Below are 21,103 nucleotides of genomic sequence, written 5' to 3'. Positions count from 1 at the left end.
AAAGGCCCACCCCCGTTTCCTCCTTTTTACCGCCATCTTGTTTATGCCGTGACTATTGCCATTTACTATTGTTTTCCGGTAGTCGAAGGTGGTTGGTCAGCTGATGCATAAGTATTGTGACTTGTATTCTTTAGTAAGTTTTAATAATTAGTGTTTTGTTTTGTTTTGTTTGTATTAATTACATCTTTTACAGTTAGTGAACTTGACACACAACATGGTGGTTGTGACTCCTGACTTATGCGTGTCACAACACTCTGGTATGATTTGTTTATTTTAACCTAGGTTTTAATGATGTGTTAGGTTAGTTATTTACCTGAAGAAGAGATCAGATTGCAGATCTCAAAACATAGCGTTAATGATATTTTTTTTATATAACTGAACTATGACAAATGTCCGGAAGAATACTGATTCCTCCACAATACTTCAGTCGTCATAAACAAACTTCAAACATCTGAAGTCTGTTCATGCAGTGCAGTGTGGGTTTTCATGCAGTTCGTTCACCACGTTCACTGACAACAAGGTACAGTAGCCCACACCACGTCATACGTCAAACGCCATACGTTTACCTGCATGGCTTTTTGCAATTTTCAAACACAACGTTGTTTATATAGAAATTACGTAATATGTAATATATAAAGTGCATAGATATTATTGAGATATCCAGCGGAAACAGAAACAAATTCAAATAGGAAGACAGACATAAATTTCAAGAGGAATTTAGTGAGTATCCTTAGTGATAGCTAAACAAAATTATAAGTTATTTAACAGTTAACTCTTAGTATAACAGTTATTTTTTCTAAGAGTTATACATTTACAATTCAGTTACACCTTAAGAGTAACTCATTGATCACCCTGAGTTTTAGGCATTGTTAATGCTAAAAACACAATGAATCGACTTGCACCTACTCTACCTCAATGTAACTCATATACAAAATACAATTGAGCGACTTGCACCTACTCGACTTCAATGTAACTCATATACAAAATACAATGGAACGAATTGCACCTACTCGACCTTAATGTAACTCATACACAAAACACAATAGAGCGAATTGGAATTACTCGACCTCAATGTAACTCATACACAAAACACAATTGAGCGACTTGCACCTACTCGACTTCAATGTAACTCATATACAAAATACAATGGAGCGAATTGCACCTACTCGACCTTAATGTAACTCATACACAAAACACAATAGAGCGAATTGCACCTACTCGACCTCAATGTAACTCATACACAAAACACAATTGAGCGACTTGCACCTACTCGACTTCAATGTAACTCATATACAAAATACAATGGAGCGAATTGCACCTACTCGACCTTAATGTAACTCATACACAAAACACAACAGAGCGAATTGCACCTACTCGACCTCAATGTAACTCATACACAAAACACAATTGAGCGACTTGCACCTACTCGACTTCAATGTAACTCATATACAAAATACAATGGAGCGACTTGCACTTACCCGACCTCAATGTAACTCATACACAAAACACAATAGAGCGAATTGCACCTACTCGACTTCAATGTAACTCATACACAAAACACAATTGAGCGACTTGCACCTACTCGACTTCAGTGTAACTCATATACAAAACACAATAGAGCGACTTGCACCTACTCGACCTTAATGTAACTCATACACAAAACACAATAGAGCGGATTGCACCTACTCGAACTCAATGTAACTCATATACAAAATACAATTGAGCGACTTGCACCTACTCGACTTCAATGTAACTCATATACAAAATACAATTGAGCTAATTGCACCTACTCGACCTTAATGTAACTCATACACAAAACACAATAGCGAATTGCACCTACTCGAACTCAATGTAACTAATATACAAAATACAATTGAGCGACTTGCACCTACTCGACTTCAATGTAACTCATATACAAAATACAATGGAGCGAATTGCACCTACTCGACCTTAATGTAACTCATACACAAAACACAATAGAGCGAATTGCACATACTCGACCTCAATGTAACTCATACACAAAACACAATTGAGCGACTTGCACCTACTCGACTTCAATGTAACTCATATACAAAATACAATGGATCGAATTGCACCTACTCGACCTTAATGTAACTCATACACAAAACACAATAGAGCGAATTGAACCTACTCGACCTCAATGTAACTCATACACAAAATACAATGGAGCGAATTGCACCTACTCGACCTCAATGTAACTCATATACAAAATACAATGGAGCGAATTGCACATACTTCGACCTTAATGTAACTCATACATAAAACACAATAGAGCGACTTGCACCTACTCGACTTCAATGTAACTCATATACAAAATACAATGGAGCGACTTGCACTTACTCGACTCAATTGTAACTCATATACAAAAATACAATGGAGCGAATTGCACATTACTCGACACCTTAATGTAAACTCATATACAAAATACAATGGAGCGACTTGCACCTACTCGACCTTAAATGTAACTCATATACAAAATACAATGGAGCGACTTGCACCTACTCGACCTCAATGTAAACTCATATACAAAACACAATAGAGCGACTTGCACCTACTCGACCTTAATGTAACTCATACACAAAACACAATAGAGCGAATTGCACATGCTCGACCTCAATGTAACTCATACACAGAAACACAATTGAGCGACTTGCAACCTACTCGACTTCAATGTAACTCATATACAAAATACAATGGAGCGACTTGCACTTACTCGACCTTAATGTAACTCATACACAAAACACAATAGCGAATTTGCACCTACTCGAACTCAATGTAAGTCATATACAAAATACAATTGAGCGACTTGCACCTACTCGACTTCAATGTAACTCATATACAAAATACAATGGAGCGAATTGCACCTACTCGACCTTAATGTAACTCATACACAAAACACAATAGAGCGAATTGCACCTACTCGACCTCAATGTAACTCATACACAAAACCACATTTGAGCGACTTGCACCTACTCGACTTCAATGTAACTCATATACAAAATACAATGGAGCGACTTGCACTTACTCGACCTCAATGTAACTCATATACAAAATACAATGGAGCGACTTGCACCTACTCGACTTCAATGTAAACCTCAATATACAAAATACAATGGAGCGAATTGCACCTACTCGACCTTAATGTAACTCATACACAAAACACAATAGAGCGAATTGCACATACTCGACCTCAATGTAACTCATACACAGAACACAATTGAGCGACTTGCAACTAATCGACTTCAATGTAACTCATATACAAAATACAATGGAGGCGACTTGCACTTACTCGACCTCAATGTAACTCATACACAAAAACACAATAGAGCGACTTGCACCTACTCGACTTCAATGTAACTCATATACAAAAATACAATGGAGCGAATTTAATTGCACCTACTCGACCTTAATGTAACTCATACACAAAACACAATAGCGAATTGCACCTACTCGAACTCAATGTAAGTCATATACCAAAATACAATTGAGCGACTTGCACCTACTCGACTTCAATGTAACTCAATATACAAAATACAATGGAGCGAATTGCACCTACTCGACCTTAATGTAACTCATACACAAAACACAATAGAGCGAATTGCACCTACTCGACCTCAATGTAACGCATACACAAAACACATTTGAGCGACTTGCACCCTACTCGACTTCAATGTAATCATATACAAAATACAATGGAGCGACTTGCACTTACTCGACCTCAATGTAACTCATATACAAAATAACAATGGAGCGAATTGCACATACTCGACCTTAATGTAACTCATATACAAAATACAATGGAGCGACTTGCACCTATCGACCTTAATGTAACTCATATACAAAATACAATGGAGCGAACTTGCACCTACTCGACCTCAATGTAACTTCATATACAAAACACAATAGAGCGACTTGCACCTACTCGACCTTAATGTAACTCATACACAAAACACAATAGAGCGAATTGCACATACTCGACCTCAATGTAACTCATACACAGAACACAATTGAGCGACTTGCACCTACTCGACCTTAATGTAACTCATACACAAAAACACAATAGAGCGGATTGCACCTACTCGAACTCAAATGTAACTCATATACAAAATACAATTGAGCGACTTGCACCTACTCGACTTCAATGTAACTCATATACAAAATACAATTGAGCTAATTGCACCTACTCGACCTTAATGTAACTCATACACAAAACACAATAGCGAATTGCACCTACTCGAACTCAATGTAACTCATATACAAAATACAATTGAGCGACTTGCACCTACTCGACTTCAATGTAACTCATATACAAAATACAATGGAGCGAATTGCACCTACTCGACCTTAATGTAACTCATACACAAAACACAATAGAGCGAATTGCACATACTCGACCTCAATGTAACTCATACACAAAACACAATTGAGCGACTTGCACCTACTCGACTTCAATGTAACTCATATACAAAATACAATGGAGCGAATTGCACCTACTCGACCTTAATGTAACTCATACACAAAACACAATAGAGCGAATTGAACCTACTCGACCTCAATGTAACTCATACACAAAATACAATGGAGCGAATTGCACCTACTCGACCTCAATGTAACTCATATACAAAATACAATGGAGCGAATTGCACATACTCGACCTTAATGTAACTCATACATAAAACACAATAGAGCGACTTGCACCTACTCGACTTCAATGTAACTCATATACAAAATACAATGGAGCGACTTGCACTTACTCGACCTCAATGTAACTCATATACAAAATACAATGGAGCGAATTGCACATACTCGACCTTAATGTAACTCATATACAAAATACAATGGAGCGACTTGCACCTACTCGACCTTAATGTAACTCATATACAAAATACAATGGAGCGACTTGCACCTACTCGACCTCAATGTAACTCATATACAAAACACAATAGAGCGACTTGCACCTACTCGACCTTAATGTAACTCATACACAAAACACAATAGAGCGAATTGCACATGCTCGACCTCAATGTAACTCATACACAGAACACAATTGAGCGACTTGCACCTACTCGACTTCAATGTAACTCATATACAAAATACAATGGAGCGACTTGCACTTACTCGACCTTAATGTAACTCATACACAAAACACAATAGCGAATTGCACCTACTCGAACTCAATGTAAGTCATATACAAAATACAATTGAGCGACTTGCACCTACTCGACTTCAATGTAACTCATATACAAAATACAATGGAGCGAATTGCACCTACTCGACCTTAATGTAACTCATACACAAAACACAATAGAGCGAATTGCACCTACTCGACCTCAATGTAACTCATACACAAAACACATTTGAGCGACTTGCACCTACTCGACTTCAATGTAACTCATATACAAAATACAATGGAGCGACTTGCACTTACTCGACCTCAATGTAACTCATATACAAAATACAATGGAGCGACTTGCACCTACTCGACTTCAATGTAACTCATATACAAAATACAATGGAGCGAATTGCACCTACTCGACCTTAATGTAACTCATACACAAAACACAATAGAGCGAATTGCACATACTCGACCTCAATGTAACTCATACACAGAACACAATTGAGCGACTTGCACCTAATCGACTTCAATGTAACTCATATACAAAATACAATGGAGCGACTTGCACTTACTCGACCTCAATGTAACTCATACACAAAACACAATAGAGCGACTTGCACCTACTCGACTTCAATGTAACTCATATACAAAATACAATGGAGCGAATTGAATTGCACCTACTCGACCTTAATGTAACTCATACACAAAACACAATAGCGAATTGCACCTACTCGAACTCAATGTAAGTCATATACAAAATACAATTGAGCGACTTGCACCTACTCGACTTCAATGTAACTCATATACAAAATACAATGGAGCGAATTGCACCTACTCGACCTTAATGTAACTCATACACAAAACACAATAGAGCGAATTGCACCTACTCGACCTCAATGTAACTCATACACAAAACACATTTGAGCGACTTGCACCTACTCGACTTCAATGTAACTCATATACAAAATACAATGGAGCGACTTGCACTTACTCGACCTCAATGTAACTCATATACAAAATACAATGGAGCGAATTGCACATACTCGACCTTAATGTAACTCATATACAAAATACAATGGAGCGACTTGCACCTACTCGACCTTAATGTAACTCATATACAAAATACAATGGAGCGACTTGCACCTACTCGACCTCAATGTAACTCATATACAAAACACAATAGAGCGACTTGCACCTACTCGACCTTAATGTAACTCATACACAAAACACAATAGAGCGAATTGCACATACTCGACCTCAATGTAACTCATACACAGAACACAATTGAGCGACTTGCACCTACTCGACTTCAATGTAACTCATATACAAAATACAATGGAGCGACTTGCACTTACTCGACCTTAATGTAACTCATACACAAAACACAATAGCGAATTGCACCTACTCGAACTCAATGTAAGTCATATACAAAATACAATTGAGCGACTTGCACCTACTCGACTTCAATGTAACTCATATACAAAATACAATGGAGCGAATTGCACCTACTCGACCTTAATGTAACTCATACACAAAACACAATAGAGCGAATTGCACCTACTCGACCTCAATGTAACTCATACACAAAACACATTTGAGCGACTTGCACCTACTCGACTTCAATGTAACTCATATACAAAATACAATGGAGCGACTTGCACTTACTCGACCTCAATGTAACTCATATACAAAATACAATGGAGCGACTTGCACCTACTCGACCTCAATGTAACTTATATACAAAATACAATGGAGCGACTTGCACCTACTCGACCTTAATGTAACTCATATACAAAATACAATGGAGCGACTTGCACCTACTCGACCTTAATGTAACTCATATGCAAAGTGAAGATTCATGCAAAATTTCAAGTCTATAGGAAAGTTCATTCTCGAAATACCGTGAAGATGCAGGCAGACAGAATATTTCAGATCATCTGACGATAGGCTATTCTAACGATCAGCCAATGAGTTGCAATTCTTAGATCAATTCCTTGTACATGTTTCGTATGAATTAGTTTTTATCTGTTCATGGTATTTATATACTATTTATATTTAAATTTTGGATGGCTCCGACAGTGTACCAAAGTGCATTAGGCATTGGTATCACTGGAGAGTTGTATTTTGTAAATTATTTGATTCTTTGAATTACTACTGCTATGAATAATTTCTAAATAAACTCTACTGTAATATATATGTGTGTGTGTGTGTGTGTGTGTGTGTGTGTGTGTGTGTGTGTGTGTGTGTGTGTGTGTGTGTGTGTGTGTGTGTGTGTGTGTGTGTGTGTAATACTACTAAATACTAAAAGCTATCAAAATTAAATATCGATTTCATGATCTTAGACGCTAGAAGACAGCTGAAGTATTATTATGTACTATGAAGTAAACAAAATTACGCAAGCAGTTTTTGGTTTAAGAAGTTATTTTTTATCAAGTACATATCTGCATGTATTTATGTACGTATATAATTATATATTTATCAAGTATATTTTACGCTCGTAACAACTATATTTTAATTACTTTTTAAAGGTTGAAAAATGTTGTGCTATCGCCAATTTAAAATGTACCACAACATTTCAATGACTCTTATAATGCCTATGTAAAACTGTTTGTAGAAACAACGAATCACTCGCACGTTGGGTTCTGTCGTATGTAACCAAGGTTAACAACACTAATGCACATAGAGTACTATCTTGGGTCTTCAGTTTCCGTGGCGAACGGTATGACTGCCACCCAAGTTGTCTTGTTCACACCACGCAGAAACAGGTTGTTTAACAACTAACACAGTTAGTAATAACATTTGTCATACGTAGGAGAGCTATCAGTCAACAGATTTTAAACCATATTTTTTGACCTGATAGTTCTCCACAACAAGGTTAAATATTTCAACGTTTTAATCATATTGCCCAAGTTTTGAAAGTTTTGAACCAGAAACTTAGCCATAAATAGTAACATTAATTAAGAAATATGTTTACTTATCATACAATTACTTTATTGTTCTTATCTCTATAGTTTCGTAATGATGATCTGTATCATTATTTTGTAACATAGTATCACTATTAAGCAGATTGGTAACTGTAGTATCTGGAGGTACATTCCCGTCCTTTTCCTCTGGGGTCACCACGTCTTTTGTCTTCCAACGGAAGAAACAACAAAACAAATACTGGTTATAGTATTGCCTGAAAGTGTCGCAGAGTAGATACATGGCTATCGGGTTCAACCAGAAATGTAAACACCCGAAACAGTAAGCATAAGACGCAGCAGTGTTCCAGAATTTTTCATTTCCACCAAAATATATCTTCAGCCTGAGAACATTATAAGGCAGAAAGCTGACAAAAAATATGGCCGAAAGTACTTTCACCATCATCACGACTTTACTATTCAAGTTCGCCTGGCGGAGCTGACCAGCTGTCGACAAGCGGCTGAACATCTGCCTCGAGTTCTCCAAGAGACGCCTGGACACAGTCCTGTACATCGAAACCACCACGAAGAAAGGAATCACGTAGAACATTATAAATTGAGTCAAAGAAAAGTATCGGGCTGCTGGACTTTCACTGACAAAAGCACATCGCAACACAATCGTATAACCTCGTGTGCCATTCAACTGTTCTTGTCGGATGCCAGAACTGACGAACTTCGGGATGGAAACCAGCACGGCCACCATCCATACAAGTAGATTGGCCACAATTGTGAATCTCTGGGTGGAAAGGTACCGCTCGATAGGGTGGACGATCGCATAATACCGCTCGACACTAACGGCCGTGAGGGTGAGTACAGTGGCGCATGTAGAGAACTCCATGGTGGCCTGAGAGAACTTGCAAGTTACGGCACCCAGAGACCAAGTACCGGCCAGGTCCATTACTATCATAACGAGAGGACAGGTGATTGTCACCAACAGGTCGGTCACGGCGATGCTGATGATGTACGTGTTGGTGGCAGATCGGATCTTCCTGTGACGGACGAAGATGAAAATTGTCAATGCGTTGCCAACCAGTCCCATCACTAAGACGACGAACTGCACCAAGAATTTCACGTAGAAGAGAGGCGTGTGGGGATGCGGTACGTAACTTTCTTCAGCTTCGGCCTCAGCACTGTACCCGAGCCTCGGCTCATAGTGTCTCTGGATTCGTGTAGCTGTCGTATACAAATGATGCTCCTCTAATTGGTACCTGTACAGAACATAGCACTCAATTTAAAACTTAATAATTAAATTACAGTTATAACGTTCCTTGGTATAAAAGACTGTGCTTCAGTATTACCAACGTTTATAGCCCCATTTTGTTAAATTATAACATTTCTTGGTAGGAAAGCTGAACTCAACTTCAAATATTAACAACGTTTATAGCCCCATTTAAAAAAATTATAATATTTCTTGGTACAAAAGCTGAGCTCAACTTCAGTATTTAGAACGTTTCTAGCCCCATTTAAAAAAATTATAATATTTCCTTTGTATTTAAGGTTGAGCCTATCTTCAGTATTAACAACGCTTATAGTCCCATTTTATTAATTAACGAATAAATATTTATCTGACTCGTTAAGTTTTATACAGTTTTGTATCATTCAAATAGAGATAAATTGATTATCGGCTAAAGCATTAACTTAATAATATTAATAATTTTTTATTGAATAAACTTTTTATTCGGAGTATGATGAATTTTTTCATAAAGTAAGTGTTTTATGAAGTGAAGGCAAATCAATCTCCACGACGTAAGAATTGTAATAAATACATGTAACTCCACTTACCAAAACATTTTGTCTAACCTTCTATAAACTACAACAAAATCAAAAAAATCAAAATCTTTTTTATTGCAGCGACATTGTATATACATTGTATGGCAAACGTCAATACGGGGTTTCTAAAATTCCAGGCATTCATACACACAATACACATTCATACATACAATTTTACAATCACGCCCCTTTCATTCTTCGCCAATGCAACCCACTTAGTACAGCAGAGTCAGTCTTCTAATTGGGCGGTCTCCCAGTCGAATGCCAAAAACTCACCCGCATTATAGAATGCTTGAGACACCAAGAAGCGTTTGAGGCGAGTCTTTAACGCCTTAGGCGTTGGGGCAAGTTTAATTGAATTGGCAGTCTGTTGAGGTAATGCACACCCGCTTGCGAGGTTCATAAACCACCGTTCTGTGTCTCCCAGTCCGGTAGCTAGATATGCCACGCGTCTCATACATGTGTATGTCTTGGCCTCTGGTTAAGGCACATTTACTCATACAAAACAAAGTTGTTTCCAAAATGTAGAGGCACGGCAGAGTCAACAGCTGCAATTTCTTGAAAGCTTCCCTGCACGACTCTCAAAATTTGATTTTGGCGATTACTCGAATTGCTCTTTTTTGGAGTCTGAATGCTCTTTGAAACTGAGTGATTGCGCAAGCTCCCCAAAGGACCACTTCGTAGGCAAGATGGGGGTAAATCAAGCCGTAATACGCCGTAATCAGTACCTGACTCGGACAGTATTTGGCTAAAGATCTCAAAACAAAATTGCCTGAGCAGATTTTTGCGCAAACATGGTCAATGTGCTCATTTCAAGTCAGCCCTCGATCGAGGTGCATTTCTAAGAATTCTGAAGAGCAGACATCTTTCAGTGTGGAGTCATCTAACAAAATGGCCGGCTCACACTGGTTGCCCGAAGTGCGCAAGGCAAAATTCAAAACGTTGGTTTTTGAAGATTTTGTTGTTAGATTGAGGCTGTGGAAATATTGGATACAGTTGTTGATGTCAACAAAAGCCTGTTGTTCCAAAACTTCGCTTGACATTGCATTGAAAAAGAGAGTCGTATCATCGGCAAACTGCACCAACTTTCCATGTAGAAGCGATGATTTTACATCGTTCACGTAAAGCAGGAAAAGCACAGGACTGAGGATAGACCCTTGAGGGACTCCATATCTCGTCTATTGGTTCGGATGATTTATTTGATATTTGGACAACTTGGGATCTCTGACTTAGAAACGAGCTAAGCCATTTAAGAGGCACGCCTCGAATGCCGTGGGACTCAAGTTTGTCGAGCAGTGTACCGTGATCTACGCAGTCGAATGCTTTGGACAGGTCTAAAAACACACTCATTGTGTGGTTTCGACATTCAATCCCCTCTACAATCATATCGACAAGACTCACAACTGCGTCTGTTGTCGATTTGCCCTTTCTGAAACCAAATTGTTCACTTGAGAGCTGATTGTATTTGTCCAAAAAGTGAAGCATTCTTATAAGAAAAAGCTTTTCAAAAATTTTGCTTATCACTGGCAAAATTGAAACAGGCCGATAGTTAGTAATTGAAGCTGGATCGTCTTTCTTCAAAATAGGAATAACTTTAGCAATTTTCAGGAGGGAGGGAAACACTCCTTTTTGGAATTAAATGTAAATTATTCAAATTTACTAATTGGGTTAAGGGTCTCACTAAATGCTTGCAGCATTTTTTTATGAGCCATGGAGACATTATATTGAGGTCGTTTGATTTTTTTGGCTGGGAGCTGCTGAATAATTCGGTGATACATAGATCAATTTAGTTTTATTTTTTGTATATGATTATTTTTACTGAAACGTTTCACATCTATCTCAGTAGCTGAAATATTTCACTGTAGCTAAATAGTACTTCTTTAAAACGATGAGTATTGTCCTATAAGAAGTAATTTTACATTTTATCGCCACCACTATCAATAATAATAAAGTAAGGTATTTTCAATATAATCTTAAGCCACGTAATATATGTGTGTATAAAACAATCAAATACAATTTTCTTGAATTTAAATGGTTTTTTGGCAACATAATATCCATGGAAGTCCCATAAAAAGCGAGTGATACCTCTCAAAATTCTACTGACGTGCACACAATCACATAGAAATTTTAGCCAAATTAAAAAGATCCTACGACAGGTGCACGAATCAACTAATCCAAACTTCTATCCCAATGAACATTTATATCGAGAGCAGTTTAGAACAACATGCCTCCTAACTGGTGGTTCTAACTGATCTTATATGATAAGCACACCTGGAAAACATTTAAACAACATTCGAGGTCTAATACTGAAGCCGCAACATCCGCAAGTGGACATTTACAAGAGCCGAGTACATTATCGAACGTGTGATTTATTTGGAAGTTACTAAGCCCGTCACGTAACGAGTACGAAATCGTCGCAGTACTGTCGAAGGATGTTGCAGAAATCATCCAAGATGCCAGAAGAGTGAAAAACTCCAATATTTCCCACGACCGAGATTGAGCGGCAGCGAGAAGACCTGAAGGACGCACATCAACGGTCCAGGACCACAAGGTAAACCGCACCAGAGAACCACAGGTCGGAGATGACCAAACATTCCCCGAGTCCTACAACTACCACCACAACAAGAGTAACCACCGCACGCAACCACAAAACCCACCAGCTCTGGATCAACAAAATCATCAGTTGTAATCGGTATATAACAACAACAACAACCAGTCCCCAATTATTATCGCTCATCTGAAGATAATCAGCACGGTAACCGATACAACAATGATCCGAACATCCAACCGGAAGAGATCACGAGACAACCATCCTAATGATAATAGGATATATCCGACTTCAAAACAAACTAAAGTACGAGTATGCATCACCCTAGCCGAGAATAGTGAGCCCAGTGCACCACACTTGTTTCTGTGCGCTGTAGATTTTCGAGGCCTAAAGATACTGATTTTTACCTTGAAGAATTAATTCCCTGTGCTTCACAAAATATTTCTCCAGTGCTTATAACTTTCCCTAGGAACAGATAGGCCAAACCTCCTAGATCACTCTGAAAATGTAACCATTACTCTTAATTTCAGAAGATATTAATCCTGTGTCCTAACAAACAAAATATATTCAACATACAAATGTCCTAAGATTCCTATAAAATTAAAAAAAATTTATAAATCCTCTTGCTGTTGCCGGAATCAATATTACCTGCATGTCCGAAAAATAGTTCAGAGAAAACAAAATATAGTGTAATAAAGTTTGAAGAATTACCGGTTATGAACACCACATCAAAACAGGTGTAGGCGAAAAATCTCGCAGTATGTAGGGTAACCCAGATACATGCTATTATAAATAATGAACAAACAACGAATTTTCAGTTATTGATATAGGCCTATAATTTGGTAATTATTATTGGAATGGATTTGTTCAGCGAATGGCACATGGAACTGAACTTTAAGGATTATTAAATAAATATATCAATAAATAATAATAACTTCCTTTCCTACAGTTCCTGAGACGAGAAAACAAATGAAATTTTATGTCACATAATGAATGACACAGAATGTATTTACAATAATGATAGGTATCGTTATAGAAGTAACTCGCCCCAAATGCAAGCAGTTATCTAGGTAACATCACTCCAAAGATCAGCCACGAGACATACAACCAATTAATATCCTAGACAGAAATCAGAAAGATAAGTGTACCGACCTATCAATCGGGAACCAAAAGAAACGTTTCCCAATGAACCAGGAATTGAAACAGATATCAACATTAACTAAAACTAAAAATCCCCAAACATTGAAATGCCACTCCTACCCTGTTTCAATCTTACATCAAAACGCAGTGATGAATTAAATTGAACGGACGCTAAATACAAACACATCGAAACAGAGTGAGAGAGAGGGGGGGGGGAGTGTCACAAGCACACATTTTCAGATTATTGTGGTTTTAGATTCTGTGAGGCATGTTTGGAGAAATTTTTTGCTGCAAATGTTGTCGTAACGTTTTTCATAAATATTTAATGTTTTAATCAAATAAGGTCTTGTTACAGTTGTTATATTGATACGTAAAATAGCTAATTATGAGTTGTATATAACAAGCATCCATTGCAAATATCTTTTAAATTAAACAGAGTATTGACCTCCATCACTATATACTTTGTTATAAAGGCTATACAGGTATAAAGGTAGAAACCATGTCTCGTATGGTTATCCATCATTTTTTGTAATATTGAGCATATTTTACTCAATTTATCTTAATTTTTAGGTACGAAATCAGAGTTTAAGTGCATCAAATGCACTCAATATCTAGCGTAAATAAATATTAAGACTACAACAAAATCTTTCATTACTTTGGACCTTTTTCAATATTATTTGTGACAAAGATTGATATCTCTTATACAATCTTTTAGTAGGAGTGAGCCCGCTTTCCCTCAGAGCACTTCCTCATATTTCTCAATAAACCAGAAAGTGCGATTCCCATCAACTTTCTACCCTCCAAGATTCATATTGTTGTTATCTAAATATTAATAGGGGACCACTTTTGTATAACCTTATATGGATAATCAAATATGATCCATTTCCTGGAAAAATGCTGGCTTCAATTAGTATTTAACGTTAATGGTTTGTATTGAAGCCATCAAAAGGATTTATGAATTGTATTTTGAAAATGGAAGGTGAATTCCAAATACTTCATGGAAATTCTTGAAGTAACTGCAGTAATGTTTTCACAACCTCAAGAAACATAAAGCTAAATATCCTGAAATTGGTGAATTTGTTTGCTGTACTGTGTTTTGTACAAACCCCGCACGTCTATCCCAATAAAGTCATTGTGTAAACATGGAGGCAAAGAAGAAATTAAAATCAAATTGAAAAGTCGTATCGAGAAGATATCACTCAGACCGGAAACCTCACTATCCTCAATTGCGGCTTGAGGTCGGGAGAAGCTTCAGCCACTTTGGCTCAACCATGTATACCATGTGATGTTTGTATGGTGACCTCCCTGACACCATAAAGACTTATGCTGTTAGTATGTTCAAAAATAAAATAAAAAATTATACAACAGCAACTAAGATGTCACTATGGGAATTGTTTATTAAGTAGGCATGTTTAAATTAGTTTGAAGGTTGTAATACTTTTACACATTTTACTTACATAATATTGTTTATGCTTCTATATATGACTTGCCTTCAAAAATGTTTAAACCACGGCGTTTTATTTGTTTTTGTAATGTTTTTGTATGTTGTTATGTAGGCTATGTTGTTATTTAGCTAGTTATCACACATGTACTATTTGACCTAAGTTATTCTAAAAGAAACAGTTATTTATTGAGAAACGCTTAAAAATAAAGCCATTTTTATTATTATTGTTATTAAGATTCTTTATTGTTTGAGAGTCTAAAACTGCAGGAATAATAGGTACACGTTTTGCAATAAGAGAAACTTACCAATGACGTAGTCTCTTAAATAAACATAAAAGCAATGCAGACCCTAGCGCGACAGCAACTTTCCACGCTACAACTGTACCGTCATCAGTCCTACACCTGAGTGCTTCCGGCAGAGAGTTGAACAATTTTACTGCTGTGTGTGTCAAATTACTTTTGATCTATCATCCCTTTTTCTTTCATATTTTATTTTCTAGGACTAAATAAACCCATTTTAATTAATATAGAATCCGAATATAGTGGACAATCGAGTACAATTAATTGTAGGAACAATTGCTAATTAAAATAATATTTTTCAATTGATTTTAATAAATATTAACGAGTATTTTTGTAAAATTTAAAGCATTTGGAGGCTTTTTTCGTTTGGATTAATTTTTTACAATATCAAATTTGCAGTATAAAGACGGGATTTATGTTAGTTTTTAAAATCTGATATTTGTTTTTGGGGAATCTAGTAATGAAATTCCTGATCATGAAAAAATAATGTTGATGGACAACATTTGCTAAAGTTTCACCTAATAAAAAACTCTGATTAGTATGATATTTGCCAGTCAATTATGCATTGAAATTATATTCAAAGTCGAATGTACATTTTAGGTTCCTAAAACGATATAATTCTTAATTTTTATTTTTAAAATAGGGTAAAGAGATGGATGGGTTACAGTAAAGTTGGGCAAGTTTGACCTGCGAAATTTTAAAATAATAAAAAGTTTTAAAATAGAAAACGACCTAACTTACGTTTTAAATAACAATACTAACTAAACAGTAACGACTGGCACGCTTTTAAAGTCAAGTGTATGTAGTAGATGGGAAAACTTGGAGCTTGCCCTTCCACGGAGTTAGGACATTTTAATAATGTGAACAATTTAAACTAACCTAAAGTAACGTAGGTGATTACAAACCAAACTTGAAACAACGCAAATCTAACGACTAGCAGGTATTTGTTAAAGACGTATATCATACTACAGAGGGGAGTGCACTAATAACTAAATCTTAGCCTCTAGAGCTGATAATAATAATTTACCATTAAAACGTTGTTCAATAATTATACCATAGTCAAACAACAGAAGGGCAGCACTTTGTAGTTCATAATTCTACAATTTGTACTTTCTGTTGTTTTACATTTTATTAATTCTATTTTATATTTTATCATTCTAAGCTGCCCCTGTATTAAATAACGGATGTTTTCCACATATTGTTTATTTTCTTCCACACGCTGTTATTCCTGGTTAGATTAACCTTTTGAGATGCGGTTTGCGGCACTCTGTTTAATGAGGCCATTGAAATAAAGCAATACCTAACCCGTGCTTATATTTAAGATTTATATGACACCCTCGACTCGCCGTCCTTCCAGTGTAGAATTGTAGACATCTGATAGTTATCCACCACAAAGTAGCAAGGCTTATAGATCCTATCTACAATAGTTTTTAAAGTATTAAGGCGTTTTCATACTTTTCTATCACTCCTTTTATAGGTTGCAAGTAATTTATATTGTTACTAAAATTTAAAAACAACAAACATGAAAACTAAACAGGTTAACTTTAATTTGCTATTATGTTTTAAAGATTACCGCATTTTCCTTTTAATAGCAGGCTTCGTTTTCTGACATTTATTTCTGACATATGCGTAGTACCAAATGTGGTACTGAGAGATGTGGCAACGCTGTATATTACTCCTATTGGAAAATGCATGGACGTATTCGTGAGAACTGTATGTTTGAGTGAGATTTCTCGTGGTATACATTTCCAAATTGTATAAAAGATATATAATGACTTTTGTTATGGATTACAAGATATTATGCCATTAAAAGTATGATTCGAATATGGAGTACATTTATTTGGCAATAGACCATCATTCTGGAGCTGAGTGACAAATTTGTTTTGTACAATCACACAAACTAGTTCATCGTAAAATCAATATAGATATTCTTGTTAGATTTGTCATCTAAAAACGTAAACAAAATGAAATCAACTTCCGCCAACCATTCGATTAATTAGCTTTAAGTGGCTAGTTTCAATAAATGTGATGATTACATAATCACTATTATACTGAGCCCGACATTTGATGTTAAATATGCCAAACTAACAAATATAATCTAATAAAAGCTATACATAATATTGCTATTTTTAACACGTCCAATAATCTCACATCTGGAACGTGCTAAAACTAGCGCGGCTGGTTATTGATTTCTTACTTCAGGAGGATTTCTGTATCGGTATCACGTATTCAAGCTCGACAGCTTATATCATACAAATTGGCTCTCAGATCCTAGACTTATAGACTGTTCACATAACAACCAATTATGGTAGTACACCGACAAGACTATCCTTTGAATTGCCAACACTATCCCAAATCACGGTATGTATAAACAGTTGGAATCACAGCTGGAAAAAACAAAAACGTGAATTGTGTATGCATAAGCTGAAATTATTTCCAATAAACCCCTCCAGAAATTTATTTTAGAAATACTTTACATTCAGTGATTTGCGGTAAAAAATAACACAAGTATTTAGTTGAAATTTAAGCGTAAGCAGTGACTAACATATCACGTCCTTACTCCTTAAAAGGAGTGTCCTTGAGTGATGAAAGTAAACAAACTTTAACGCCATTTTACAAGTGTAACAGTCCAGTCACTTTCAAAGCTACATAAAATGTAAATTTTGGGACCCTGTAGATTTAAATGGACTCTTATTATGTCTATGCCCTCCCAATATGAAGTTTAAAGGTAACGTATATTAAAGTTCTACCTCAACACAATAGTGATATAATTGAGGCGGACGATTACTAGACGAGACTGACTGTCAGTAATTGTTATGTTTAGTATATTAAGCTCTCTTCCGGTAGCGAAAGAAGTAGAATAAGGTACTTTTATTAACAAAATAACGACTCTAGTTCCTTTTAAAATAAGGGAAAAGTTAATCGTTCTAATTTTTAATGTTCGAAACACTAATTACGGAACCATCGAAACATAATTATTTGTGGACTCTTAGGTAGTTCTATTCCCCCTCCCCATAGACGGAGTAGAGCAAAATATTCAACTCAGTCACTTTCAAAATTACTAATCTATATTTATTTCTAACTTAATAAATATTACAATTAATGGTTCTGAAAGCTATACCAGATTTTAGAAGCAGCTGTTCCTCCTCTTTTTCCTCAAATTCACAAATAATTAAGAAATTGTACATTTTCATTTGATCTGTTATTATTTTATTAATTGCGGAGAGAAATAAAGAATAACCGATGTCGAAGATAATGTGTGAATATAAATCGTCAGTTATATCGATAAATTATTTCACTCGGCGTAACTAAAAGTGGTAAACATATTGAATGAAATGAAATGGAATTTACAGTTTAAAAATCATTTGTTTGAATAAATTTAAGTGATGACGTAATTATAAGTAATTAACGTACAGTTAATGTTACACTAACTATATCAACATTTATTCACTACTTTGAGAACACCAACCAATACTAATACATTTTTATTTTTGTGAGGCCTTTCGGTAGCATGGCTATCTTCATAAGACACATCTTAAAAGAAGAAGATGTGTCTGAAATATATATATATATATATATATATATATATATATATATATATATATAATTTTGACAATTTATTGCTTACTTTTGCCTTGCTATCGAAAGGCCTCAAAAAAATAAAAATGTATTAGTATTGGTTGGTGTTCTCAAAGTAGTGAATAAATTAAGTTGTGAATATCCAGTACAAGGTCCATCTTCAACACATAACACCATGTAAACTTAAATTAATACCTGGAATATTTACAGGCAACTATAGAAATCAATATAGGTTATACTTACGGTGGCATGTATAACATGGACATGTCACTACTACAGGGTCAGAATTGGTTGATTTACTCAGATCGTACAGTTATAAACAAGAACTTAGAGTAAAATAAATTGTAAACATACAGGTTATACTTACGGTGGCATGTATAACATGGACATGTCACTACTACAGGGTCAGAATTGGTTGATTTACTCAGATCGTACAGTTATAAACAAGAACTTAGAGTAAAATAAATTGTAAACATACATGTTATACTTACGGTGGCATGTATAACACGGACATGTCACTACTACAGGGTCAGAATTGGTTGATTTACTCAGATCGTACAGTTATAAACAAGAACTTAGAGTAAAATAAATTGTAAACATACATGAATTGAATTGTGTAAAATTTGACCAGTATTGGTAACACGGTGGTACCCAGACCTCAGATCTGGATATACCGACCCGATAACTGGACCGCAGATTACTTCCTCTTGCGTCATCCTTACACCACATCTATCTCCTTGGTAATAGAAATCTGTAAACCACGTTGTACTTTCAAACTTGTACGAATAACGTACGTACGATTCAACTGTTGACGTAGAGTAGCATTGTATAGACTTAAATATTAACTCTCATCATTAAATTTTTGTTTACCTTGTCACAGAGTACGTCTTGATTATTAAGTTTTATTATTAATAAACAAATTTAGTATTTTCGACTAAGAATAATTCAGGGAGTCGCAGGATTTTGGATGCAACGAGTAATATTTATTCCTATGATGAAACATATTCAATTAGTTTCAAACGATTTGTTTTAAACGTAAACGCATATTTATAATAGTTTAAATTCTAACAAAAACGATGAAAATGAAAGACAAAATCACCAAATACAGAAAAAATATTTATAATACTTAAATTTTGCATAGATACGAGACGAGCCTAGTTAAGTTATTTATCTTTGTATACATACTGTCTCTACCATGTAATTTCTGTGCTTGATACGTAAACATCTATATGATTGTATACAGAATCTACTAAATCATTATGAATAGATTTATATTTGTCACAACGCAAATAAATTTATATTCGATACCATAAAGGTTACTCCCCTTTGTATAATTTTCACAATTAAGAAATCAAACCCTTTTTAGAATTAGGATTTTAACATAACTACAAATTAATAATTGAAATATAATTATGTTTAAACAGTTCTGGATAATCAAGATATAATACCAGCTTTTTCTAAATAATTATAGATTTAATTGAATAAATTATAATGAATAGATGCGCATTGTCCTGAATAAAATTATATTTAAGTGAGATTAATTCATTTCAATTCATATGCGCACCTTTCTAATGTATATTAGGTTAGGGGAATGGGAGTATAAAAAAGTTTTTTTCATATTTAGCAAAAATACAATTCAACTCCTATATTCCAATAAATTAATCTCCCATACCCAATAATTTAAAATATTTAACGCCATTTCTTCTCATATGAATCCACCAATCTAGACCTAAGCAATGCGTTGGAGCCCAGATATATCACTTATCGACTAGATCTTTTGAATTACATGTCCGGATAAAATTGTTCTGTAATTATATTAAACCATTTATACCCTCAGTATTAATTTTATGGAGACAGGAATATCTGTAAACCTGATACATAGTGTGTGTCCTTGCATTCCAAAAGTTTTTTGTGGTCCGATACTTTACTCGTAGAATAATACGTCTCAGTTTCAAGATACAATAAATACACATCCAAAAGCTTTTTACGTTTTTTATATTTTTATTGACTATTCAAAAAAACGATTTTTTTGTACTTCAACGTGAAATACTGAACAGTACACACTTCATATTAAAAAATTTAGAAAGCGTTTGGATGCGTATTAAATATTTTGTTAAAACTTTCACTGCTGCTCTGTACGAGTATTGGATGAGACAACTCTCCTGTACGGTTGCTCGCACAGGTTTCTCTCCTGTACTGTACGGTGCTTTTCACAGTAAGGCATCT

At 35.5% G+C, this 21,103-nt stretch overlaps 1 protein-coding gene across 1 annotated transcript; it reads right to left on the bottom strand.

The window, feature by feature from the left end:
• Nucleotides 1-8,106: 8,106 nt before the first annotated feature.
• Nucleotides 8,107-19,232, bottom strand: LOC124363845 (neuropeptide CCHamide-2 receptor-like). The gene is made up of 2 exons (XM_046819109.1): nt 19,121-19,232; nt 8,107-9,305 (listed from the first exon to the last, which is right to left on the bottom strand). Exons 1-2 carry the CDS (start codon nt 19,141-19,143, stop codon nt 8,123-8,125), a joined length of 1,206 nt encoding a protein of 401 aa, XP_046675065.1. The 5' UTR covers nt 19,144-19,232; the 3' UTR covers nt 8,107-8,122.
• Nucleotides 19,233-21,103: the final 1,871 nt, after the last annotated feature.

Source organism: Homalodisca vitripennis, chromosome 5 (assembly GCF_021130785.1).
Source record: "Homalodisca vitripennis isolate AUS2020 chromosome 5, UT_GWSS_2.1, whole genome shotgun sequence".
In the NCBI taxonomy this organism is placed as follows: domain Eukaryota; kingdom Metazoa; phylum Arthropoda; class Insecta; order Hemiptera; family Cicadellidae; genus Homalodisca; species Homalodisca vitripennis.
The sequence above is the reverse complement of the archived record's forward strand: the minus strand, read 5'-3'. Positions and strand labels throughout refer to the sequence as shown.